This window comes from Chelon labrosus, assembly GCF_963514085.1.
Source record: "Chelon labrosus genome assembly, chromosome: 20".
NCBI lineage: Eukaryota > Metazoa > Chordata > Actinopteri > Mugiliformes > Mugilidae > Chelon > Chelon labrosus.
In genome coordinates, this window is record NC_140353.1 from 21,720,703 (window position 1) to 21,748,609 (window position 27,907).

The following is a 27,907-nucleotide window of genomic DNA, read 5'->3' on the forward strand; positions in this document are numbered from 1 at the left end:
AAGATTTAAATACATTTTAATCATAGCGGCTGAAATGATCACAGCTCAAGGGGGCATCATAAAGAGGCCCAGCATATCTAAGAAAGAACAAAACTAAAACACGCCTCACTAATCCAGGTCCATATTTTTGGAACTGTGATGTTGACAACTCGACAAAAAAAACTGTGGATCAGTCAGGCACCATCAAAGATCAGTTTTTGGATTTCCTCCCTTTCAGGACAGACAATACAAAAAAAAAATATCCATTTGTCATTAGCAGTGACACCAGGTCATTACGTTCTAGCAGAGTCTATGCTCTTCACATTACAACAGTTATTAGGTCCAGTGTGAAGAAATGCTCAAGTCTGAGATTTTGAGAAAACTTGTTCATGTTACGAGACTAAAGTTGGATATATGCCAACAATAAAGTTGTTGTTTTTTTAACTAAAGATTTGTATGCAGCCTTTTTATACTATATTAAAATCCAATTTGATAATTTCATAATACAAGAAAAGGTTATGTTAAGGCTAAAATGTACTATATGTCATGATGAGAATGAATCAAGGTGAGTATGTTGAGATAATATCATGGTTTTCTGAGGAATGATCAGGTAATGTTAGATTGTCCTAATTTTAACATTATACAATGACATTATGATTAAGGTCCAGAAAATATACTATTATGAGATAATATTTTTTTTTATAAAAAAAGTACTACTTTGAGAATTAGGCTGCTGACAGACATATTATTAAAACTTTTTGAATGCTGAAATGAAACAAAGGATTAAAGAGTGGACTCCAGTGTCAGAGAGAAGATAGGTCAAAGGTCATGGCATCATTAAAGTCAGTGGACTTCAGACAGAAACAGCAGGCAGAATAACTGTGAAGTTAATGGAAGGTTAATATTCTGCCAGTGTTGCTAACCAGTCTCTAATAATGATAAGTGACATAGCTGTCCAAACACAAGTCATGCCCAAGTGGTGCTAAAACATACTTATGTGCAGTCTATCCTATCTCATCATAGAGCACCAGAACTTCATTTTATCTTCTAGTGAAACTGAATATTTACCCTCAGAATGATAGGATTTTATACTCTGAAAGTTTCCACTTGTAATATTACATTTGGTTTTCAAATAACACATAAAATATTATTTTCTATTAAAATCCTATTATTCTAATATATACTTTCCATATTTTCCTGAACATTTCAATTTTATCTCATAACATTATTCCTGTTTTTGTTTTAAAGCAAATGACTTCTCCTGGTAAAATGACAACTTTAGATCATAATATCATGAGAGTAAACTCATATATTATGTTCACATAGGAATATTTCAACTTAATTCTCATAATATTACAAGTTCTCAAAATCTCTGATTTGTTTTTCTTAATATTAACCCTCACCACAGCACACTGTGTAAAAAACACACAAGTGTTTCACCATCCAGTTTGTCAAATCTGTAGCGATACAGACTCCACGGGCTCCATGTGTCCCTCTATGAAAGATGAGTATGACTGATTGAGATAGATAGAGAGTTTTCAGCGAAGCCAGGAGCAGGGCACCCACTGAGGTTCAGTGTCCAGTTTGTTGATGAGTCGTAGCAGCTCGTTGAAGGCTTTGTCCTGGTCTGTGTTCACGATGACGGCATCAAACAGGTGACCGCAGCACTGCTCCATCTCCCGAGCCTTCTCTATGATGTCCCGCAGCTCCTCAGGCTGTGAACAACACACACAGTATTAGTGAGGCAAATGTTTTAGAGATGTAAACACTGACAACATTAATGTTTGGTCAAGTGTAAATAGACAGTGTAAACAGAACCTTGGGGTTCTTGTTGTCTTTAGCCAACATCGCTCGAAGTCTTTCCTGGGAAGGTGGAGCTATGAAGATGATGTAAGGCTTTAAGTCTGAACTCCTCAGTGTCTTCAGAGCCTGCACACACACACACACACACACACACACACACAAATGCACAAAACCAATTAGGATGTAATCAACCCTGACTTCAGACTTTGTCCTGTAGTTGAAACCATTTTGAATGACTCTACCAGCCCACTCAGTCTGTGTGTACCAACCTGTGTGTGGAGACAAAGCACACAGATCTTTCCAGTGTTGATGACCTGCCTCACTGAGTCTGTGCTGGTCCCATACAGGTTCTTCTCAAACTCTCCTGACTCAATCAGCTTTCCTGGGAAGAACACAACAGAGAAACGGTGCAGTTTGCAAACTGAATACACTACAAAATACAACATCATCATACAATACATTCAGTGTTTTTCACCAAGTCATGATACATAATCAAATCCACGAGGTGACCAGCTAAGAAAAAAAGAGAAAGAAAGAGGAGGAAAAAGGGATAAAGGTATGGTGTCGACAACTATTTATGAGTATGATGATAATGATATTGTGCATGTAATAATGAAACAAGATGGATAGTAGAAATACACTGCCTGGCCAAAAAGAAGTCGCCACCAAAAAAACAGGTCCCACACTCTAATATTTCGTTTGACCGCCTTTAGCTTTGATTACAGCACACATTCTCTGTGGCATTGTTTACATAAGCTTCTTTAATGTCACAATATTTATTTCCATCCAGTGTAGCATTAATTTTCACCAAGATCTTGTATTGATGATGGAGAGTCTGACCACTGCATAAAGCCTTCTCCAGCACATCCCAAATATTCTCAATGGGGTTAAGGTCTGGACTCTGTGGTGGCCAATCCATGTGTGAAAATGATGTCTCATGCTCCCTGAACCACTCTTTCACAATTTGAGCCTGATGACTCCTGATATTGTCATCTTGGAATATGGCCGTGCCATCAGGGAAGAAAAACTCCATTGATGTAATAACCTGGTCATTCAGTATATTCAGGTAGTCAGCTGACCTCGTTCTTTGGGCACATAATGTTGCTGAACCTAGACCTGAGCAACTGCAGCAACCCCAGATCATAGCTCTGCCCCCACAGGCTTGTACAGTAGACACTAGGAATGATGGGTGCATCACTTCATCTGCCTCTCTTCTTACCCTGATGCCCCCATCACTCTGGAACAGGGTAAATCTGGACTCATCAGACCACATGTCCTTCTTCCATTGCTCCAGAGTCCAATCTTTATGCTTCCAAGCAAATTGAAGCTGGTTAGCCTCACATACTTCTTCGATTTGATTTCATCAAACATTAAGTGATCGCTGATCACGATCAATTTTTTCCGACCACATTTCTTCCTCAAAGACGATGGTTCCCCACTATCCTTCCAGTTTTTAATAATGCGTTGGACAGTTCTTAACCCAATTTTAGTAGTTTCTGTAATCTCCTTAGATGTTTTCTTTGCTTGATTCATGCCAATGATCTGACCCTTCTCAAACAGACTAACATCTTTTCCACGACCACGGGATGTGTCTTTCAACATGGTTGTTTAAGAAATGAGAAGCTACTCATTGCATCAGTTGGGCTTAAATAACTTCTTACCAGCTGAAAGATAATCTCCCATGCAGTAATTACGAGGCTCGTACCTATTTGCTTAGTTAAATCCAGGTGGCGACTTTTCTTTTGGCCAGGCAGCGTATATTAGCCTCTTGCTATGCTGCTAGCTTGCAATACTATTACTTAGGGTGACAGTTTCCAGCTTAAACTGGATCACATTTCTTGCTGTTTTATAATGATACACTATATTACCAAAAGTATTCGCTCACCCATTCAAATGATCAGAATCAGGTGTTCTAATCACTTGGCCTGGCCCCAGGTGTATAAATTCAAGCACTCAGGCATGCAGACTGTGAAACAAGACATTTGTGAAAGAATGGGCCGCTCTCAGGAGCTCAGTGAATTCCAGCGTGGAACTGTCATAGGATGCCACTTGTGCAACAAATCCAGTCGTGAAATTTCCTCGCTCCTAAATATTCCACAGTCAACTGTCAGCTCTATTATAACAAAATGGAAGCGTTTGGGAAAAACAGCAACTCAGCCACGAAGTGGTAGGCCACGTAAAGTGACGGAGAGGGGTCAGCGGATGCTGAAGCGCATAGTGCAAAGAGGTCGCCGACTTTCTGCACAGTCAATTGCTACAGAGCTACAAACTTCATGTGACCTTCAGATTAGCCCAAGTACAGTACGCAGAGAGCTTCATGGAATGGGTTTCCATGGCCGAGCAGCTGCAGCCAAGCCACACATCACCAAGTGCAATGCAAGGCGTCGGATGCAATGGTGTAAAGCACGCCGCCACTGGCCTCTAGAGCAGTGGAGACGCGTTCTCTGGAGTGATGAATCACGCTTTTCCATCTGGCAATCTGATGGACGAGTCTGGGTTTGGAGGTTGCCAGGAGAACGGTACATTTCAGATTGCATTGTGCCAACTGTGAAATTTGGTGGAGGAGGAATTATGGTATGGGGTTGTTTTTCAGGAGCTGGGCTTGGCCCCTTAGTTCCAGTGAAAGGAACATTGAATGCTTCAGGATACCAAAACATTTTGGACAATTCCATGCTCCCAACCTTGTGGGAACAGTTTGGAGCGGGCCCCTTCCTCTTCCAACATGACTGTGCACCAGTGCACAAAGCAAGGTCCATAAAGACGTGGATGACAGAGTCTGGTGTGGATGAACTTGACTGGCCTGCACAGAGTCCTGACCTGAACCCGATAGAACACCTTTGGGATGAATTAGAGCGGAGACTGAGAGCCAGGCCTTCTCGACCAACATCAGTGTGTGACCTCACCAATGCGCTTTTGGAAGAATGGTCAAAAATTCCTATAAACACTCTCCTCAACCTTGTGGACAGTCTTCCCAGAAGAGTTGAAGCTGTAATAGCTGCAAAAGGTGGACCGACATCATATTGAATTCTATGAGTTAGGAATGGGATGGCACTTCAGTTCATAGAATGAGTAAAGGCAGGTGAGCGAATACTTTTGGTAATATAGTGTAAATGTGATTTATTATATTAACTTATGATATTACACCAACATGAATGTTTCCATGATGTTGATCAGGTCCTGAGTTCATTAGTTTACACTCAATAGCCCAATGTCTGAGCTATGGAGATGATTTAGACTTAAAAAAAATAAATACATTAAAAAGAAAAATCTCTCAATTACGAAGGTATTCAGACTCTTTGCTGTTGCTATTATCATTATGTATTCATTATTGAGATGCATAAAGAACATGATCTGGGTCCATCAGACATAGTTTTAAAAGGTATACACAAGATCCCATAGTTCACACAGAATGTCAAGACTAAAATCAAGAACTCTCAGTGAACTCTCTGTAGACCTCTGAGAACTGGTGAGGTATAGATCAGGGGTATGAAACCATTCCTAAAGGAGTGAAATGGAAGACTTCTGAACCATGAACTTTTCATACATCTGGCTGCTCGGTTTGGATGAGTTGCTTAGTCCAAGGTCAGGGAGGTGAACAAGATCCTTAAGGCTACTTTAACAGAACTTCAGAAGTGATCTGTACTGAGATTGGCCACCTTCACAGCAATCAAGCATTTATGTTTAAGTAGGAAGAATGGGGTAAACTGTGCAAATTCAAACTGGATGCTCCTGTAAGTCAGTTTAAATATACTGTATGACATATGTCATTACACCACAATGTTTTTCTATCTGATTGAAAAGAGTAAAAGAGTAAAACCTGTTCATTCAAAGCTCCACAAAGGAGAAACATGTTTGGTATTGACTGAATGGTGATGAAACATAATTTGACATGAAGTCTTACCAGATGCAAGTTCTGCCTCAAAAGTCTGACGAGAAACAAAGTGGTAGTCTCGACCGCTCAGTTCCCCTTCTCGACGGCTCCGCGTAGTGTCTACAAAACACACACACACACACATAATCCAAACACACTGATTATTTGATGCACAAACATGTGACATAATGATTGTCGTGTGTGCAGGTCTGAAAGATTCTTACGAGGTACAGCTCCAGCAAACCGTTCTGACTGGGTGCTTAGCAGTCTCTGTTTTAGCTCTGTCTGACCACAGCTGGTTGGACCAATCAGTGCAATCGGCCGCTTTCTATTGGCCGGCTGGTGGTACAGAGCCATCTCCTCATAGGTGAGAATTTCCTCATTATCCAGATCTGGAACAACAGAGAGGATATATTACACAAGTCGTAATTTGGTTAAAAATAAAAAATGCAAAAGAGAATTGATAATGCTGAAATGAGGATAACATTTTGGTGAGCCGTACAGGTAAACAGGACATACCATCATTCCTGTGAGCATTGTAAAGCAGCTTCTTTCGCTTCCTCTTGTTCTTCTTTGCACACCACAGCTTCCCTGTAAGCAAAAGAGCAGATGTTTTAGCTACATGATTTACAGTTGAAATTAGAAGTATACTATTTCACAATTTCAGTGGGTTTACATACACTCATTTGACTGTTTCTTTAAACTTTATAAGCCTCTTATGAACTAATTGACATTGTTTGAGTCAATTGGAAGTGTACCTGTGAATAGATTTTAAGGCCTATTTTCAAAGTCAGTACCTCTAAAATGGCATCATGGAAAAATCTAAACAAATATGCCAAAACCTCAGAAAAACTCCACAAATTGTATCGATCCTTGAGAGCAATTTGCAAATGGCTAAAGTTGCCATGTTCCTCTGATCTAACAGCACTACACAAGTATAGACAAAGTACATTCACCTTAAAGATGAATGTTCTTTGTTACAAAAAGTATAAATCATTTCCAGAATAAGAGCAAAGGACCTGTAAAGACTGAGAGTGTGATTATAGTGAATTATACGTGAAATAATCTGTAAACAATTGTTGGAAAACTTACTCATACTCATGTATGAAACAGACATCCTAACTGGCTTAAGTTCAAACTTCAATCTCTAACTGTACATTGACATAATCTGATCTGCTCAGTAAGGAAGAAACCACTGCTTCAAAACTACCCTAACATCAGAGTAGGGTTTGCCGCCCTACATGGAGACGAAGATCTTACTTTTTGGATGAGAGAAAAATTTGACTGTTTGACCATATTGACCCTTATGTGTGGAGATAAAAGAGGGAGGTTTGCGAGCCTTCCCAACTGTGGAGCACAGGAATGGCAGTATCATGTTGTGGCATTGCTTTACTGCAGTAGGGACTGGTGCACTTAAGAAAATAGAGAGCATCACGAGGAAAGAACACAACTGACAAAAGTGGGGATATGGATCGACAGTGAAGGCTTTATAGAAATTATACACCAATCTGCCACAACACTGACAGGAGAAGTAAATAACATGGACCATCTTGTACTGCTGGGAAACTTTTGGACCTGGCATTCATGTGGATGTTACTTAGACATGTACCACCACCTAGACCAGACCAGGCGCCCCCACCCCATAGCAATGACACTCCTTGATGCTACTCCTTTTGCTTCTGTTATTTTGTGGTAAAGTAAATTATTGTTGGTCACACTGAGTTACTATAAACAATGTTGGTTATATACTTTGATAAAATGATGAGATAATTAGATTATATAGATAGGGGTAGAACTGACCAGACTTCTCTGGCTCCTTGTCTTCTTCTATGGTCTGTTTCATGGCTTCTCTCTGTTGCTGGAAACTCTTCCCTGAGGAAAAAATGGGAGAATATGAGAAAAGACAAACAGCAGTCTTATCATCATATTACTCTGCACTGCAGAATGGAACACATTTTTAAACTGTGGTGCGTGACAGCCAACCACCAACCAACCAGTGCATGTGCCTGCAGATTACAAATTCTTCACATGCTACATAAAGACATATTATTAAAAAAAGACTGATCCCAGTCACAGACTGCAGTACCTGGTACGAGGCCAGCTAGTGGCTGATTATCCTCATCTCCGTCCCTGTAAGCCTGCCACCAGTTGGGGTCTGACTGGCTGATAATGTGGAGAATATCTCCTTTTTGGAACGATAAGCCCAGCTCTCTGCATGGCACATAGGGGTCATCTGAAGGGTCATAGTCAAAATGTGCCTTCACATGGACCTGAAGAGAGGAAGATGAGAGACATTTGAATGTTGAGTTGATTGCTACGAACTCTACAACAACCTTATTCAATGGTCAGGAGAAGGTGAGAGAGTCAAGTTTCTTTCCTCCAGACTAAGCCATCGACATTAGTTTATCTGATATCTTCACATGTTGAGAACTTACCACGGTCTCTTTGACAGGAGGGGGTCTGCTCTGAGTGCTGGGAATTAACACAAAGGTCAGGAGGCCGTGCATGTCCGCCTGTTTGTGTTACACACAAAAGCACATAATATAAGAGGAAAAGAGAGGCCCATATTATGCATTAATTTTACTATAATTGTCTACAGTTACCACATGCAAAAACGTGAGTGGTATGATATATTACTCTTTTGAGATGATTTTGTATGTGCCTATCTGTCTGTGGAAAGATTTTCACGACAAGTGTGTAGTTGAGATTAAAATGAAGGCAAAGTTTTACAGTGGGTGTGGCCCCCGTACTGTGATCCCACCAGTTTACATGTAATGCATGGTACATGTTTGGACTAATATAAATGATACCGAAGAAATAAATGAGTAGGACTGAGAAAATATGGATTTCTAAACTACTGCTAATCAGCTTGTCTATATTACTTCTGCAGATACATCAAGGAAGTGAGTAAAATAGTGTATATACTTACAAGAATATCAAAGACTTGGTTGACATCTTTCCCTCTGATCTCTATGCCATTAATCTCCAATATTTCATCGCCTTCAGATAAAAGTCCACTGCGCTCAGCTGCCCCACCACGAACAATGCGACTGATCACAACACTGTCCATTTCATTACGAACAGTTGCTCCCTAAAGCACACAAACAGAAGTACATTAAAATAATGGACAAAGACAGAACACTGCCTAACTCAATTGCAGTGCATTTGTTTAATGTACAAAGGCCAACACATATTTTAGCTGTTTTCTCTATCTGAGTCAAGGCTTACTTGCAGCAAAATTCCAGACAAAAAAACAACTTTCCCATGTCATAGAAATCACTAAAAAACCAATCCCAAATATATTAATCGTTTTTTTGCTGTCTGGAGTGATGTTTAGAGAGTGTCTAGTCAAGAATATTGCAGGACCTTGGAGCTCCTTGGTGTCTGATATGGGCCTATTGGAAAGTGGTTCTTGGTGGAACATGTTATTGAGAGGGAAGACAAAATATAAACCAATAAACCTTGACCCAATTACAGTCTTGATATAGTAGGCTGGTGGAGGAAGGAATGAAGATGATGTTGGGTCGTCTCTGATACATAAAGTCTGTTTCCACTGAAATAATTTAACAGCAAAACACAAGTTGACAGCATAAAATCAGACTGTGGTTGGTCACAGAATGATCAAAAAAGGCCAGTTATTACCTGACTTCATTATTCATCATCATTAACAACAATGTTTAATTTTGCTGGTCCCAGCATTATGTGAGCTATAGTATTAAACCACATTTACTGCTACCACCAGTAACTACAGATGTCACCAAATCAAACAGAACTGAAAGCTAGTAGAATAAAAGTGGAGAAGATAATTGGGGGGAACCGCTCTCTATATAATTTTGAATGACCAAAAGACAGTATGGGCATGTGTGTTATGTTTGACTTACCAGTGGTATGTCTTGGGCCTTCTCAATGCGAACTATTTTGACAGTCTCGCCTCCCCACTGAGTTATTGTTTCTCCTTGGGCAGGCAGCGGCTCAGGCTGCATTTCTCTCTCTGCTACACTGTCATGGGCCAGGAGCAAGGACTGCAAAACACACAAACACAGCTCAGATATATCACTGAGGGATTACGGATTTCTTTAGTTGCTAATACAGCAGGTTAGTAGCAATTGTAGTTAGGGTCATTGTTAATATCACTGCTAAGGTAAGTCAACGAAATAAAAGTAATGTCCCTTGAATTGATGGAAACCCCACCGTGTGTGTGTGTCTCTACCTGGAAGTGAGTGTTTGACAGCAGGCTGTGGAGTTCAAGTCCTTCTTTATTCTGACTTGACTGTATAATATTTCTGACCTGAAACCATCAACAAAACAAGGCATCAGAACAATCTGGGCCACCTCAAAATCAATTCTCAATATGGTTGAAGTTGAATATGGAAGAGTATACTGTATTAAGAGATAAGGCTTATAGGCGTGGCTATATTCTAACATAGTCAGACTCAAATGTGTGTGATAAGAGAAAAGAAAATGAAACTTAAACTTGTCCTTAATTAAAAGAGAGTAAAGATTTTAAGTTGTTATAATCTATACCCGGCCTAATATAATCTAAACACAGAAGAAGAGAAGTTGTGAGCTGGACTTTAACAAAGATGTTTTGAGTACTTAAAAATAATCCTACCCTTTGTAGCTGTTTTCATTTTTTTTCCCATTTATTTTTCCACTTCGTTAACAATGACAAAGGAACATGCTTCTAGGAGTACAGTGTGAAACAAAGCTTTTCTTTTTTGGAGCCAAATGCAGGGCAGGGGGTGGAGATGCCAACATGGAGCAGAAATAATGAGCGGCTTTTAATGAGACTCCACTGAAATGAGCCATGAATAGCTCTGACAGCTAGCCAACTCAGCACTGTGGCAGAAAATAATTGCAGCACTGGTCATACCAGTGTCATGGATGTTAGCTTCACTTGTAGTGATTATGATAAACCTGGTGTCATTCACTACTAACTTAGAGAAAAGCTTAACTTCACATGGTTACATTGTCTATGGCCAAAACAAATTGTAAACGTTAATATGAAATAAAATAAATCTGGATATACACGTGTTACCTCCATGGCCAGCGGAAGTGCCTGGTCTGTGTGTGGGTATGGAGGAGAGGGTCGGTGCATGCTGGTGGCCACGGCATTATGGATCTTCAGTGCTGACTGGAAATCAGACTGCAGAAGAAAATAAGAAACAAAGACAACAATGTGTCCTGTCAGGTTCCATGCAACAAGTCCTCACATTTACTATACACATCTCATCCCTTCCCATAAGTACTCATTGCAAGTATCTGGGAGTACACATTGACAATAAACTGGACGGGTCAAAGAACACTGAGGCACTCAACAGGACGGGCCAGAGTCAACTCTACTTTCTGAGGAAACTGAGGCCCTTCAACATCTGCCGGACAATGTTGAGGATGTTCGATGAGTCTGTGGTGGCCAGTGCACTCCTGTACACCATTCCATTGTTGAAATTACACAAGTGGCTGCATTAATGTAGGCATATTCCTTCACAGGGTATGCACTGTGACCCTCTTCTGGTCCACAGCCTACAACAATTTAGTGGAACTTTCCGTACTGTAAAGCATTGCATCTGTAAAGCATTGCATTAACAAATCATTAACAAATCTACAAAAATGGAGGGGGGAGAGAGAGACAGTGAGGGAGGGAGGAAGGGAGAAAGAGACTGCGAGAGAGAGACGTTAGGAAAGGGTTGAATGAGGGTTGAATTGGGAAACATAGCCTGAAAAAGTTCCCCAATACTGTCATTACTTTTATACAAGTGATGCTTTGTTATGGTGCTTAAAATCCACAAGACTACAGCTTTCAGAGTTGCAGCTGATCCAAAGATTTCCCGCATGTCACTTGATGACGTTGAGGCAGCAGAATCGGTAGAGTCTGTGTTTTGCACAGTTCGCACAGAGCTGGCTGTAACACCATCTCTGGCTGTACTTGGACCTGGCACGGGGAACAAAACTGGGTGATTGCATGAGATTGTTGGAGACTTTCAAGAGCAGTTTGGTGTTTCTCTGCTTTTAAGTGAGATTCCAGTGCCTTCACACCCAAGCTGTTTGAGGAGTTTGAGTGTCCTCTTGCACAATGTACAGTACGCTCCATAAGGATTGCACACGTTTCAGCCAATCAACGAAATCATTTCGTTCAAGCCAGCAATCATTAAACTTACATTTGCCCATTTCCCAAGTTGACAACGAGGTTCATGTGACAGAAGAAGACTCGAATCCAAAAGGTGGCCAAAATCTATAAGACTAACAAACGTTACATGACGAAAGAATCTTTCGCTTAGCCTCCGCGCGTACAATGCCTGGTGCAGCAACACACTCCAAACCGGACTGAACTCTGGATTCCACTTCCAGGTCTCATATGTAGTTTTATTTCTGCGTACTGCTGTTACTGTTATATTTCATAAAGAACTAGACGGAACACACGGAACTAACTGGAAATGCCACCAACGCATTGAACAAAAAGTGAATGAAGCAGTAAATGGACTTAAGGATTTAAGACTTGACTAAATGTAATTGAAGACCTACAATGCAAAATATGCTCGTATTTAAGACTTTTTAAGGCTTTAAATTGGGATTACCAAATTTTAGACTTTTTAAGACTCCGCAGAAACCCTGCTTCAGACACAGGTGGAAGATAAAAAGGAAGATGCACTTGCATGTATCTGACTGGCCAATGCAGAGATTGTCACATGACTTCCCATTGCTTTGGGAAAAAAGCCAAGCTAGGTAAAAAAAAAAAAGTGTCAGAGTTGCTAAAAAGTTGTGAGAACTTCTTTCTCTGTTTTTGAAAATCTCTTCTACCTCTGAGAGACTTGAAAAATACAACATTTACACACTGACCCAAGGCTCTTTTCATTTAATTCCTTTTATATTACCTTGTTTAGTAGTGCCAGAACCAGTTCTATGTCATTCTGACTCTGCTGATCAGACAGGAAGCCCCGGACCTGCTTTAGTGACAGCAACAACTCCTCCAACTCTGCAAGAAACACACATTTACTCACATTAATAAGTCGTAACAGACTTACAAATGTTGACATTTACAAACCAAAACGATCGGAGGATAATTACAGGAGACAGCTTTCTTGTTGTGGCTCCAGATTAATGTGTTCGTGAGAGACTGCTTCTCATTTCCTACCCAGCACTTAAGTTCTACAGTGTGTGTCCCTTTTGTGAGATTATACGTGGGTGTGTGTGTGTAAACATTGCCACCCCGCAAACAAAGTTTTAATTAAGTCACCCTCAAGTGCCTCTCATGTGCTTTCTCTCCCTCCCTGAGGAATTCCCTTCCTGACAAGAGACATGTCTTCCTTACATTCCTCTTCCTACCAACTTTCTCTCACACTCTACACCTTTTTTCTTCCTCTTTTCCATCCCTCCTTTTTGAAATTTATCTACATTCCCTTACTTTCAACATCTTTGATCTTTAGTATCCCTGTCAAATATTCACAGAAATGACCAGCTGTATTGTGCATGAGTTTTACCCAGCAGTGCTTGTGTGTGTTGGCTGCCAAACGCTGGCTGCTGTGGTATGTATGTATCTTGCAGGAATGTGGGGTTGTCAATCCCGATGTGGGGATTCTGGGAGAGCTTCCTGAGTCTGAGTGAGGCATTCAGATCTAGCTGCCGGCCCTCCTCCTCTCTACGACGCCGAAGGTCCTCCTGATAAAAATAAAAAAATAAATGCATCACACATAGGAATACCAATTATTTTAGTTACCAACATTAGATTTGGTAAAAGATTTCCCTGTTTTCAAGTTTTTATGGGCAACATGACAAAACACATCTTCTTTCGGTTAATCTTAAGTGTGAAGAACACTGCAATCGTACTCTGTTCTGGAATATGTGAATCGAGCTTAGCCTGGTTAGAGAGTGTGGTTTTAGCTTGATTGCAATTGCTCCTAAGAGCGGTTTGTTTGCCGTGTGAATACATATAAATATAGTGAGAATTTCACAAAAGGTATAAAATCAAGTTTTGGTAAAGCAGAACATATGCAACTTTATCACCTATCAAGATTTGAAACTGCTTCTGGCCCTGGACAGCTCACCACCATCAAGAGAAAAATGAATTTCCAGATTTATCAAGGTGTCTTCTAGGACCGGGCTATTCAATTGGCGGCCCCCGGGCTGGGTCCGGCCCCTGAGGAACTTTGTACCTGCCCTTCCAGTGTAGTGTAGTTATTACATATGGACAGTCTAATACAGCGCATGACTATGGCTAATTGTACATTCCCTCGTGCAGTAGGAGGTGGTATGCACACGAAAAAGTCGGACTTACATTTTGAGGGACCACACATGACCAATCAAAGTGGCCGTTGCGCTCTTGTGCAACGCTCTGACCACTCTGACTTCTTTCTTTCAAGCACGAAGGTTGGCTAACAAGACAAAATGTCTCTCTCTACTTTCAAAAAAAGAAAAGTTGACTCAGAGAACAGGCTGTTTAACAATGAATGGACAGAGAAATACACGTTTATTGCTGTTTATGCAAATCCTGTGTCCTTAATCTGCAACGAGTGCCTTGCTGTGTGTAAAGAGCATAAATTGAGAAGGCATTTCAACACAACGCATGTAACTTTAATGCAACTTTCCCACCAGGCTCTACCGCTCGGAGGCAGAAGATAACGGGGCTTACATCCTGTTATGAGCAGAGATGTCGCATCATTATGGGTGGCTGTACGAGTAGTTGACCTAGGCTGATTGTTAAGGTGTCTGATTTATATTCAAAATGGACAAAAGTGAGTTCAGTAGTTGTCCATATGTGGATTTATGTGCATATAGGGTTGCCAACCGTCCCTTGAAAAACAGAATCGTCCTGTATTTAGAAACAAAAGTATGCGTCCCATATTGAGCTGAAACGCACTTTGTCCCGTATTACCGTGAGAATCAAAAATAGTGTGTAAATTGTCAATGGAATGAATGAATAACAGGGCGCTTTACATGGAAATTTACGGTAAACTTAGGCCACGTCCACACGTACGAAAACGATCTTTTCCCTCTCCGTTTTCGATCATCGTTTCAAGAAATATCCGCGTCCACACAGATCCGTTTCAGCACGACCAAAAACGCTACTTCATATTCCAGGCCTATAGGTGGCGCTGTTTCAGTTTCAGAAATTCACCAAAAACGGAGAGGAAGAGGCGTTTACAAATCGCCTTTTTTGCTCAGCGTGGTGGCACAGGAGCGTGATATTTTGCCCTAGTAACCCTAATAGGCTCAATATCTTCTCCAGCAGGAAAACTAGCTTGTAGTCCGCCATTGTTGTTGATGTTGTTACGAGACGTCTCGCGGGAGGTGGAAGGCTGCTCGGGAGTGTGGCGATGACGTCATCGTTTTCCCCGTATTCGCCGTCCACATGAAAACGCAAGAGCTGCGTTTTCGAATTTCTCCACCCTGGGACCCGTTTTCAGAAAAGTGCGTTTTAGGGCAATGCGTTTACAGGATACGTGTGGACGAAAGGCCAAAACGATGAAAAATTTATGCGTTTCGGCGTTTTTGCGTTTCCGTGTGGACGGGCCCTTATTCCCAGGCCGTCTCCTGCTCTGTGACCAATGAGCTGACACCGGGAATCCCTCTCATCTCATTAGTCGAGGTATTGTCACTTCCAAAGAAGATACCGGAAGAAAAAAAATCAAACAACTTTTCCTCACACTTTCTGTTTGCACTTTTCTTATTGCACTATTACAAGAGGAATGTTCTGCTTTCTATAGTTTTATATTAATTTATACAGTTTTAAATTAAGCAGGACAGGTTTGTTTGCATCCAATTCAATTCAGGTCTGAGTCAAACAGTTAAAAATAGTTTCACACACACATAAAAGGGCTAAAAAAATTCACCACGCCGGGAAGGGTGAAGGTAATCGGGTCTGCTGGCCCTGCCAATGAGGTGTCCCTTATTTGTTTTTTAAGGAGTTGGCAACCATTTGTGCATATGTTGTTCTGCATTTACAAAACAGAATATATTGACTCCTTCAGTATGTTGATGTAATTTCTTTATTTGTCACCGTAATTACTTTTATTCCCTGGCCCCTTAGTTTGCCTCAGTTTCATGAGCTGGCCCCAATTCCCAATTAATTGAGCAGCCCTGTTCTAGGATGATGTTAGTACTGCAGTTATCCACCAGCTGTATCTGGAAGTAGTTTCATGATGCAGAAGTTTCATGATGCAGCCAGACAAAGACTCTAAACACAAAAGCACTACTTTCAAACATTTCTAGTCACTCTAAGAGGAGTGTTTTTAAAATGTTTTGATGCAGGGATGTTTGGCTGAGGCTAGCAAAGTACTAAGGGTTCATTTACTTATTTTATGATCACTGTCAATGTCCAAGAGAAGAAAGATTGTTTGAGGGTTGCATGTGTATACTGTAAAGACAGATATTTCTTGTGACATGCACTCAACGGTAAAACCAACTTTTAGCTGTACCACCTGCCATAGGGATGATTTTACTAGGATGAGGAGAGAAATTTCTCTTAATTTGATGACTGCCTAGACTTCAGCCGTTCTTTTTAATTATTTATTTAATCCATTTATTTATTTCCAGGGGGGGAAATTCTGTACATTTAAGATCGAATTGGGACTCCAGGATTGTATCAGGGGCTTGACGGTGACATCCCTCATTTCTTATTTCTCCTTCTCTTTGTCATGTTTACAGATGGGCACTCTGTAAACATCACAAAACTGTGACTGAGGGGTTGATTTTAATAATATCCTCTTTTGAGCAGTTTATGGGAGTTATAAACTATACTCCATCAAAAAGTACAATATTTCTTGCAAAAACATACAGTTCAGTACAGGAGAAGTGAAAAAGGAATAAGAAATAGAAGGAGTGAAGCAAGCATAAAGCTTTTAAATGTACTCAGTCACATGTCGCCACTCCTGAGGAAAAATCAGGTAAAGTCAAGTAAGACTACGTCTGTCTAATACCAGTTAGTGACTTTGACATAACATACTGCTCTATTTACATAATGTTTGTCTCTTTTCATCGTGTTTCTGCACTGACTAAAAAAAGCAATTTGATCATCCTTGGTTGCTTTTTGTTGCAGGGCTATCACTATGTAAAATTAGCTGAGCAGCAATCAAGTAATAAAGGTGTGTGTACATACCTGGTGTTGTCGTATCCTCTCCAGCTGTGCGGATCGCCGGAGGGGCAACGTTCGACTCCCTAGATCTCCCGGACAGTCAACAGCCATTTCCCGGTGCTGTTGTCCTCCCCTTAGCTCTTCATCTCCTCCTCCTCCACCTCCCTCGCCAGCAACATGGCCATTCAAATGGGAGGTTGTCATCACTCACACACGTGGTGGGCCAAGTTTGAGTCGTCTCCTCAGATGTGTGGGTTTATTATCTCGTTGTAATTGGGAAGTTTAGGAGGGTAACTCAGTAAACAGGGCAGCCATGTTACCATCACCTGTAGTAAAAATAAATAATAAAGAGAGGGGTCTTTACCAATTAGAAAAATACTGAAGTACATTCACAAACCAGGGTTTTATGTGTATGCTGAAATATCTGTTGGTATTTATTTCACTAACTAACTACACTAACTTGAGGCCGGCTGTCTGCACTCAGAATTATAGTTTACTACAAAATCTCCGAATTAATTCCTGACATATGGAAATACGGTGAAATCTCTTCAACAAGGACCAACTGCAGAAAGAAGCACAAGCCACACACACTTTATTTTGAGATATAACCGAGCGACTGCATTGTGCGTACACAACTATGATAAGTAAAAGTAGATCACTTCAGCACCACGTGTATTAAATGTGAAGAATGGTTCCTGTGGACAATTTCTTGTGGAGATAATTTTAGCCTTCATTTTTATTTTCTCGTCAAAAAAAGAGGTTTGGTTAAACCTTCGCAGTCTGCTTGTGTTTCTTGCCTCAGCCATATTTTGTGATGTCATTATGTTCCTGCAATCGCAGCAAATAACTTGAGAATGTTCAGTTCTATTAACTACAATTATAAACTGTACACTGCAATGTAACAAATATGTCTTTGTAATACCCATATTTATATATTTTGTTTGTACTGTACTTGCATGAGTTTGAAAAAACAAAACTGAAGCACAAAGATACCGTATCCTGACTTTGGTTCCTAGTATGGGTCAAACTCCAAAGCCTGTCTGGTAAATTTAACTTGAAGGCCACTTGAAGGTTTTCAAAACCCCCTCCAGTCAGAGAGCTGATAGTCTAAGTAGCTGCCTAGTCGTTGCCAGTTTCCAGTTGTATATTAGACGAACAACTGGATTAATGACTCTCTCTTTCTCCGTTCTTTACCTTGCTGCCCCTCGCTCTATTTTCTCATCCATGCATTATTGCTTGAAACCATCTCCAAACATAGTGCTGGGCACCACACATCTGCTGACAAAGCCGTTGTCATGGTTATTTATGGCAAGTGGGGGGCTGTTATGATGTTGTTGTCTCTGAACTACTAAAGAGAGAGAGAGGAGCGTGCAATAGAACATGATCATGTTATATCTCATGTTGTACTGCAATACTAGTCCACCAGTCAGTTATGCTGCCAATTATGTCCCACATTAGTAGTCTGTACAATGGTGGGACATAAAGAGAGAAAGAGAAAGAGAGAGAGCATGAGAGAGCAAGAGAAAGAGAGTGAGAGAGAGAGAATAAACAAGGTAAGAGATGGATGGATGCCTTATCTTTCAGTGCCACAATACAACTATGTGTTTGATATGCTATCTCTTACAAGCAGACATGTGCGCGCGCGCACACACACACACACACACACACACACACACACACACACACACACACACACACACAAAAAGGTCCCATGATGCAGCAGTGAGGAATGCCATAGAGCCCTGGGAACAAAATTCCACTGATGGGGGAAGGGAGTGTGTGTATGTGAGTATAGGAGTTAGTGTGTGTGTGTATATATATATCAGGGGTGTGCCATCTAAGGCACCTCACGATTCGATTACGAATCAGGGTGCTACGATTAGATTATTCAACGATTATCACGATTATCACGATTTTCGATGCATCTTTTTTTCCCCATTCAGAATTTTTATTTTTCTCACTCAATACTGTGGCTACTTCATACTTTTAAACAAGGTATTTGTCAGTATCCATTAATTAAAGTAACCAAACAAATTTATCTAAAATTATCTTTTATTTAGGTCAAACCACCAAATGATCCAACATATTCACCAAATGATCCAACATATTTTCCACCTTGGAACCAAGAGTAAGATAGTGTGCCTTTAGCAGCAGTCTATACAACAAACAGCTGCTCTTATTCACAACAAATAAAGATAGCCAGTTACCTTCCTTAAGTGCAAAATATTTGCTGCATCAAAAAAATTTAAAAAATAGGATTTTCTATTAACAGAACAAAAAAATTAACTTTGGTGTAATGAATTCCACATTTTCAGGAAAACAAATAACAAAGTGCCTTTAGAAATAAAAGGTTTTGGTTTTCACAGATTTCTGTACTAGCAGGTCTATTACAAAAAACCCAATTAGCTTATTAAGGTGTCCGGGCAGCATGCGCGACTTGTGTTCCTGTCATTTAGTTATTATTAGCGGTGGAAAAAAGATTCGGATCCGGCTCATATAACCGGCCATTAAAGACGACTCATGAATCTAGACGTCTATTTTACCGGCTCAGTTGGGTCCTACCACATTTGGTTGATATATAATCAATAAACTGCACCATTCAAACATCTTACATCTCGCTCGGCAGAGAAACAAAATGTACTTGACCACTAGCAAGCAGCGCAAACAAAGGCACTCAGCCACTCATTCACTTACGCACAATACGCAGAGAAACGAAACTTAACCGGCTCATAACCGCTGCTCGTGGATTGTTTTTGAACATTTATGAATCGTTATAGAATCGCCATGTGTCGCATCGCGAAGAATCTAATAATCGGTGTATCTTTTATACGTGTGTGTGTGTGTGTGTATATATATATATATATACACACACACACACACACACACACACACACACATACATATAGTTCCATAGTACTTTAAATAATACTTTAGCCTAATGGATGTGTAGCCTATAAGTATAAACCATCCTTAGAGCAAAACCACGTCCACATAAAGTGATTTGCTCATTGCACATTGCCAAATTCTTTGTAGCTGGCAGTTGTTCACTGGTGGACAATACAGGTTCTGGTTCAAAACTGAGATTAGTTCAACTTGGTACACACCCGCTGTGCATGGGCAAGCATTTTTTGGCCTATCATCACTACATCGCGTTGCATTTCATTGACGTTCCATGGTGTCTTGTTGCCACATCGCTGCTAGACCCACTGATCTTGTGGAGTAGCACATAAATAGTGCATCTAGTAAAATTTATCCAGGTAGCTGAGGACAGCTATTTTATTTTGTTCCTTTAGATGGAAGCATTGCAGGGTGACTGTGCTCCCTGCTGTGATGTCTATTCATTCCATTCAAGCACAGATGCAGAAGTGTTTGGGGCCACCATAGAGCATAATCCTGTATCACTTGCCAGAGTTCTCAGCTCAACTGCCTTACTGTTGCACCAGTTGCCTTTATCATGTCTTGTGGTGTGTGTGCGCTGTACAATAATTATACTTTTGGGGTTTCTAAATTCTATGGTATTCCTGAACACAATGATACCACCCAAATTGACTATGTCTGACCTAAACCAGGGCACTTTAGGCTGGCACAAATTATATTTATACTGCCCTGTAAAATTTATGAAATGACACTTTTTTATTTCACTGCTGACAAACTGTATTTAGCTCATATTTGACCATAGAGTATTAGTGCCAGGGCAAATCCTGTATAATTGTCTAGACTAGGGTTGGGCCACTGAACAATGCCAGGTCAATGCCTGACAGTCATCATGATGTTAAGCCCAGCATTGTGACACCCCCACCCTACTGCCCCATCAAAGACTAGTGCACAGTACCCTATTGGCTTCTCTCTCATTTATTTTTTTTTTGCTTTATTTTGTTACTCTGTACAGATTAACTTTAGATACTTCATTGATAATAATTGTATAAATGTTATCAACACAGAGATGCTAGTGCGCTGCTGTAGATAAATCATGTGTCAATTTCATAAACACTGCCCAGTGATGATATGCAGTGAAATGGGACTGCTGTCAAAATGAAAATGTTTTTCACCTTGATGAAAAGTACCATGACCAAGCAAGAATCTAAACGTAAACTCTAGACTGAGCAGACGGGGGATAGAGGCAACATGATCTTCTGATAAGATCTCTGTTGGACAACCACTGAAGCCATCAAACAGTGATAAAGATTCAGCAGTCTGGTGTAGTGAGGGCCTGATGCCCAGACATCACTGAGTGGAAGAAAGTGGAGGAATATTTAGACTGCCCTTCACGAGAGCTATGCAACCTCCAGCAAGACCAAACTGGATGGTAAGATCCAGGGTTTTTTTATAGCCGTATTAAAGGCGACGTGTTTAATCATACTCAAATGACCAGAACACACATATAAAAAAATAATCACGATCACAACAATGCACTCTCGCATTTGAATTCAACTGAAACACTGTATCACACCTGACAGTTTCCCTGATTTCAGCTATTTGATCATATTTGCAAAAATAAATGACAAAAGAGGCCACAAGCTAGGTGCGCATATACAGTGCGTAGAAGAACTTCTTCTCCGACATTACATTTTTCATCTCACACACTCCCTAGAGGCAATTTAATGCGAAAAAGAGACAAGCAAAAAATAAAATAAACCAGGAATGATACAACCACTGACAACACTGAAGGAGCAAAACACCTACTCTGAACACCTGCTGACAGGAAGGAACTAGTAAAATCAATAATCTGAATTTAACTTGAGCTGTGAAAAATAAACTCAACAGGTACTAGAGATATTTCAATCAGATGCTAAATCAAATGTACCCATTACTAAGGTTCAATTAAAGCACTGGCAATAACAGCTAAAAGAAGAACAGACCTCATCTGTTACTATTAAATGGAGATTACCCTTAGTCTCCTACCAGTATGTTGCACCTGTTACTGCTTTTTTGTATTACTCCTACCAGGTGGGCACAAACATACTAGATTTTTATAACACCAACTTAATATATGCTTGTCACTAAACATAAAGCAGCTTCAGTGTCCCAGTTTTATTCTATAAATAATGTCTATACTATTGTGTAGGATGTTAAAATGAAAGACTATATGTAGAATTTGTGTGCTTTGAAAGGATTTCTATATGGGAGCTTGGTGATGCCATAAAAACTTAAATCAGACAATTGAATGTAAATACCTGTGTGTGTGCAGAGCATTAAAACAATGATTAGTTTAATGAACTTTTTCCTAGGAACTCCTACATTCCCTGAATGGGACTGCCGATAAGTTTTCTTTTATAGGCTGACATTTAATCTACCCATTACATTGTGTAAGCCTGTTGTACAGATGTTGAAAAACTATTTTTGTATCACCATAATCTGTTTGATAAGATAAAGGTGCATCTTAACGCTACAACTGTAATAAGAGATTTACAGGGTTTATCCCAGATATATTGTTGACATTGCCTGTCACCTAAGTAAACTGCTCAGGACCAGAATGAACACAAGATGATGTACGTTAAAATAACAATGACATGGCTCGGGTATATAAAGCCAGCGGCCTGTCTCTGCTATCCACTGTGTGTTTGCTTTGAACAAAAGAAAATCACATCAAAGCAGAACAGCTATGAAAACAAGGCATTTAATTGGCTGCATGTCATACTGCTTTACACAAATTAGTCATTTATAAGCATCAACCTGTCATCTCCATTTCAACTGTGTATCTAAGTGCTTCAAAACACACTATCCAAATAAAACAATGCCAAAAATGCATTTTGCACACATTCAGAAAGTTGGCCTTTAAAATGAATTCGAAGCAGTTCTATCATTAACTAACACTTAACAGGTGAGCCAGAATGATATTAAACACTGAGAACGGTTGAAAGTTGTTCTGTCTGTACATGTTAATGACGCCACTACAAGCCTGCGCCAAACTGGTTGAATTGGTTCTAATGTTTGGTCCTAACGTTCTAATGATGAGGAGCACCAACGGACATAAATTCATGACCTACTTTGAGCAGTGATCCATAAATTCTTACTGAAAGCTGTCTTTGAAGATCAGTGTTTCTGGCTGAATGTACTGTAGTTGTGAGGAAAAGGATCTGGCAGTGTTTGGTTTTGAAACCCAGTCCGGCCAGAAAAGCCTGTATTATTGCAGATGAAGACCTGCAGCTGCTTCCCACTGACCGCAAACGAGTAACTTACTCAAACAAGCCTTTATCTGCTTATCTACTTGAAGTAGGGTTGATAAGCTACACTAAAACTGAAGACCCTCTCCATCACACACACCTCCATCTGCCACCACAGCTCACCCCCTGGTGTGCGTACATGAATGTGTGTATGCTTGTGTGTCTTGCTGAAGAAAAAGTCAGAGGCAAGGCTACGTAAAACAAAAGGAGTTTCCTACTGATGGTTTGGAAAGCAGTGCAAAATCTCAAGTGATTCACTTTTTACTCCTTAAAGCTAGAGTTCATCTCCTTGAGCCATCAGTCTGTTTACCAGCTAGACAGTATTTCCTGCCTACTAAGTATAAATCCTGCATTCCTTTTGCATTGGCTTCACTCTGCAGCACCTGGTTTTGTCCTTGCCAAGTGAGAATTTGGTGGTAAAGGTCAAGCACATACTGTATCTGAATGTTACTCTAAAAGAATAATTTCTATACTGTTGCTATTGACTTATAATTACATTTAAAAAATGTGCTAACTTGCAATGATTTACCTATTTAAAGGAAGGACTCTTTTTCACAATGCCCCACTATACTCATTGAAATTATTTAACTAAGTCAAATTAGTCAAACAAATGGAAGCCTTGGATGTCTTTTGGTAGCCTTGGATGTCACTTTTCTTTTGCCATCAAATTGCATACCTTGTGCGAGTGTGTTTGATCTGATACACACTCAACTACATGCAAGTACTAACAGAATGGATGAAATGCCAATTGTAGAGGTCTACAGCATCTTTATTCTATAAAATATTAAATGAGTTTAAGTTCAATATGAAAACATCGAGTGGAAACAACATGTGAGAATTTATGTACTTTCAACCTCCCGTGTAAGATGATACAAACTGCATATTTATTAACTGCTGCACCCAAAATCTGTATGGCCGAGGTTGAGGCCTCAGATATCCAAACAGAGCAAGGTCACATAGATATACAAGCAACATCAATTTTTATATTTCAACTTAATATAAAAACACAATACACACAAAATAAAGATATTATAATGAGAACATCAAGTAAGCGAGAAAAGACAAAGCATAATAAGATAATGCAGAACTAACATGTCAACTGAGGGCTTTTTGTTTACTGCAGAAGATTTTCTTCTTCTGAAGTTAAATGAAACACAGTGTGTCTATCTACAGTTCCGGCAAAGTGCAGTCACAACAAGTACTAATTCCACAAGTAGTTTAGGTTCCATCTTTAAAATCAAACAGAATTCTGTTAATCTACACAGTTTTCAGCATGACCAAAATGTATATGCTACCTTACGCTAGACTCAGACAGTTCTGCATACTCACTCATTCTAGCAATTGCTGGTAAAATTCAGTCTAGACATCGCCCAGTACTGAGGTTTGGCTCATATTATCAGGGAATGTGAGGTGTTTACAGATCTGCTGAACCTTCTAGCCCTCTAGAAGAGTAAGATAAGATATTAGAATTGATGGATTAACAGATTTTAAATCTCCTCTTTATCAACATAAATCAGCAGGACTTCTCTTTCAGTACTGTCCTTCGATAATTGCAATCATAAAAAATATTACTTCATTATTGACGAAAATAGGAAAGCAACACAACTCAGCACTACAGTGAATGGAAAACATCAAAAAAAAAATCAAAAATCCATTTTGCACCAAAGTTCAATGTTATTTTTCACAATAAGTGCTGTGCACTCAAAAGTAGTGTCGCCTCAACATGAAAAACACCACTCAAAAAATATTAAAACAATTATAAAACTGACCTCTTGACTTCAGCCAAGAGGATAATAATAATAATTCTATAATAATTCAAAATGCATTCAAGATTTTGGACATGGCAGAAATTCAACCAATCATCCAACAGTCAGAGTACAGATCAATGAAGCAATTAATAATGCGTAATGCACACTGCATGTCAAATGACAAAAATGAACTACTATTGAACATCTACTGAAAACCAGATGATATTAGGTGACACAAAGAATGAGTAAAGCAATGTTTCTGTCTTTTTGTGTGTGTATGTGTGTGTGCACAGTGAATGTCATCAGGAGCAGAAGCAGAGCCGACTGTTATCTTGCATTTCACACAAGTTCACACTAAAACACACACACACACACACACACACACACACACAAACACACACGAGCACACACACACTAGCATTCTTAAAAAAAGACTGTACCACCCTGTACCAGACATAGTGGAAAAAAAGTGAAAACGAAAGGAAAGTAAATACGGACATAGATTTAAGATGTTTGATGTTAGTTATGGTGTCCCTAATTCTCGCTCTCATTTTTTTCACAGATCAAGAGCAGTGACAGATTACAATAACCAAAAAGCTTTGACATAGTTTTTAACAATGAAGTAACGTTGCAATAAATAGCTATGGAAGCATATTTGTGGAATTATTAATAACAGATAAAAGTAAAATATTTGTCCACCCCATTCTTCATTAATATAAGGGCGTGGAACTGTTCTAATTTTGCTGTATGACCATTTATCAGTAATTACAAAATAAAATTCATTATGTGTATGTTTTGGGAAAAATATAAAATAGCCTTCAATACTATACTATATTATACTTTAAGCAGCAGTTATATTAAGATGACATGAGTACCCAACTCCACCCAACACTGTTTTAGCTGCCTGAGGCAGGTCTCACTAACTGATAGCCTAAATCATATCTAGGTGGATGACACTGATCAGGTGACAGTATCAGCCCCAGTGGAAGTCTAACACTGATTTGGGGACACATTTTGATTTGGCAGCCGGCTAACTTTGTGTACCAATCAGGTCAGAGAACCAGAGTGAAAGCGAGAGAGTGAGCAAGAGAGAATTCCAGAGAACAGAGGACTTCTGTATTTTACTGGCCTATGGCCCAATGTGCCTGTCCTCACCTCTCTGCTTCACCAGCTCGCTCTGCGTGCACGGAAAGTCAGCTTGGACCCTGTCACCATAGCGACGTGACCAGTAGAGCCCATCTAAAGGTCGGTTCAGAGTTTTGGACAATCAAAGTCAACTACATGCACCTGCAGTTCAGTGGCTAGGCCTAGGAAGACACCTTCAGTTTGTGATATATATTTTATATCATCTCACAAATAAGGTTTGATAACTGCTTTTAAAAGAAATTGGGATTATTAAATAGGAACGATATATATACTTCAATATTTGAATATTATTTGTTAGGTCAGGCTCAAAACCAAACCTAACAGATCTGCGTACATACAATCTTTATGTTTCGGCAAAGAGAAGCAACATGCACACTCTCATACTTGAACCCGGTATTTCATACCAACATCAATATACAATATGGCAGTTTCAGTCCTATGTTCCTCTTCGTACCTTCAGATAACAACATAGGCCAGGTATTCTAGTCAGTGATGCCGAGATACGGTTAAATTCTAGTGTAAGCTAGCTCCAAACAAAGCAGACAATATGGCTACATGTGGAGCTGAACCACGACATGAATATCCCAAGGAAACTGCCAACGCAGCACAGTGTTATCATCAAATTAACAACAACAGCCTCAGGAGGCATTCACTGACTTTAGGTGATTTCAGTGACACTACTGTTCAAGAACACACACCCTGTGATTGACAGTATTAGGTAAAATATTTGCATTTCTCCTCCTCTACATACCTTTTACATTTCTGGGTCTGCATACTAGCCAGTATGATTGCATAAGAGAAAAACATCACAAGCTTTTCCCCTTCAATTGTGGAGTATTGTAAAAGAAGACAGCCCACAGCTCTGTGATAATACACTGACTTACATTTACAATCGTAACTAATCTGATCTTTTTTTTTTTTTATTTAAACTGAACACAGTAAAATGTTAAAAAGAAAATATGTCACACAGCAACCTCTAGCCATTAACACACTCTTCAATAGTATTGGTACAAAAGCTTACACCATTCAAAAAATATGTCTCTTACATGTTTGCTCTTTTACAACACTGATAAGCAGCAGGTGATATAAACTCCCAAGAGGTCAGTCATTCCGGTTCACATTTATAAATTAAGTGTATGTTTGTTGTGTTAACCAGTCACCAGAAACCCAGTTAATTTTATGATTTAAATGGAGTGCTGGCAACAACTTTATACAAGCCAGTAACTTGAAATTGGCAAACCCGTAATAAGCAATACACCTCTTGTAGGTGTATAATTACTTTGCGCATCGGTATAATTAAAAATACTGTAATATTAGCCAACGCAACGGTTGAAAACTGAAACCAAACAAAAATCTATCACGGTAATTACACGACGTCAACATGTCATTTATCTATTTTTTTAGTCCACACTGAACGTTGAAGGGTGGAGTGACAGCTAGCTAACTCTACGCTAGCTAAGATAAATTACACTTTTAGTCAACTACTATCAAAGTAACCCATTAGTAGCTGAGCAATACAGTGGCTAATGTTTTCGGTTTTCAGCAGAAATACTGCGCCTTCCTTCGATAAGAACATTTTATGTCAGGTTAGTGACGAACCACCGTTGTAGAAACGTACTTTATTTAACAAACGGGTTCGTTGTACATACTATTATCAGGCTAGTGTTAGCCGCTAACTGCTAGCTTGCTCCTTCCTGCGGCACCTGTTGATAACAAAGCCACTTCAGACCAGAGCGAAAACACTGGAATACTCACCTCTGTTACTGGGCCGTCCACGTACTCCCTTTAACTGCTAAATCCGACTAGGAACTCGCAATTAAGTGTCCGCTTTAATCCAATCGCCGTAATTCGGGTTTTATTATTTTAATACGCAGTTTAACTCTAAGAGACTTGTTGCTCGTTTATCGGACACAACGGCCGAGACATCTCCCTCCTCCTCCTGCTCTCAGACTGTCATTTCCAACGCCAGACAGGGGGAGGAGACAACATGCCACCAGCTAGATAAAACAAGGACGCCGATTGGATACATCGATGAAAGGAATCTCGTCGAAGCCAATCAAAAACGTTGCTACATGCAATGCCTCGCGTGAACACGGGAAGTTAAACTATTATACATGTAGTGATGGAT

General features: G+C 39.8%; 1 protein-coding gene across 1 annotated transcript; it reads right to left on the reverse strand.

Annotated features, from left to right (window-relative positions):
* Window positions 1-27,898, reverse strand: pals1a (protein associated with LIN7 1, MAGUK p55 family member a). Its single transcript, XM_084568438.1, has 17 exons — window positions 27,535-27,898; window positions 16,746-17,047; window positions 13,132-13,309; window positions 12,526-12,626; window positions 10,692-10,799; window positions 9,864-9,941; window positions 9,535-9,675; window positions 8,583-8,744; window positions 8,089-8,166; window positions 7,740-7,923; window positions 7,454-7,525; window positions 6,173-6,244; window positions 5,878-6,045; window positions 5,684-5,773; window positions 2,052-2,164; window positions 1,798-1,908; window positions 1-1,694 (listed from the first exon to the last, which is right to left on the reverse strand). The coding sequence occupies exons 2-17, from the start codon at window positions 16,923-16,925 to the stop codon at window positions 1,518-1,520; spliced, it is 2,013 nt and encodes a 670-aa protein (XP_084424564.1). The 5' UTR covers window positions 16,926-17,047; window positions 27,535-27,898; the 3' UTR covers window positions 1-1,517.
* Between the last annotated feature and the right edge of the window lie 9 nt (window positions 27,899-27,907).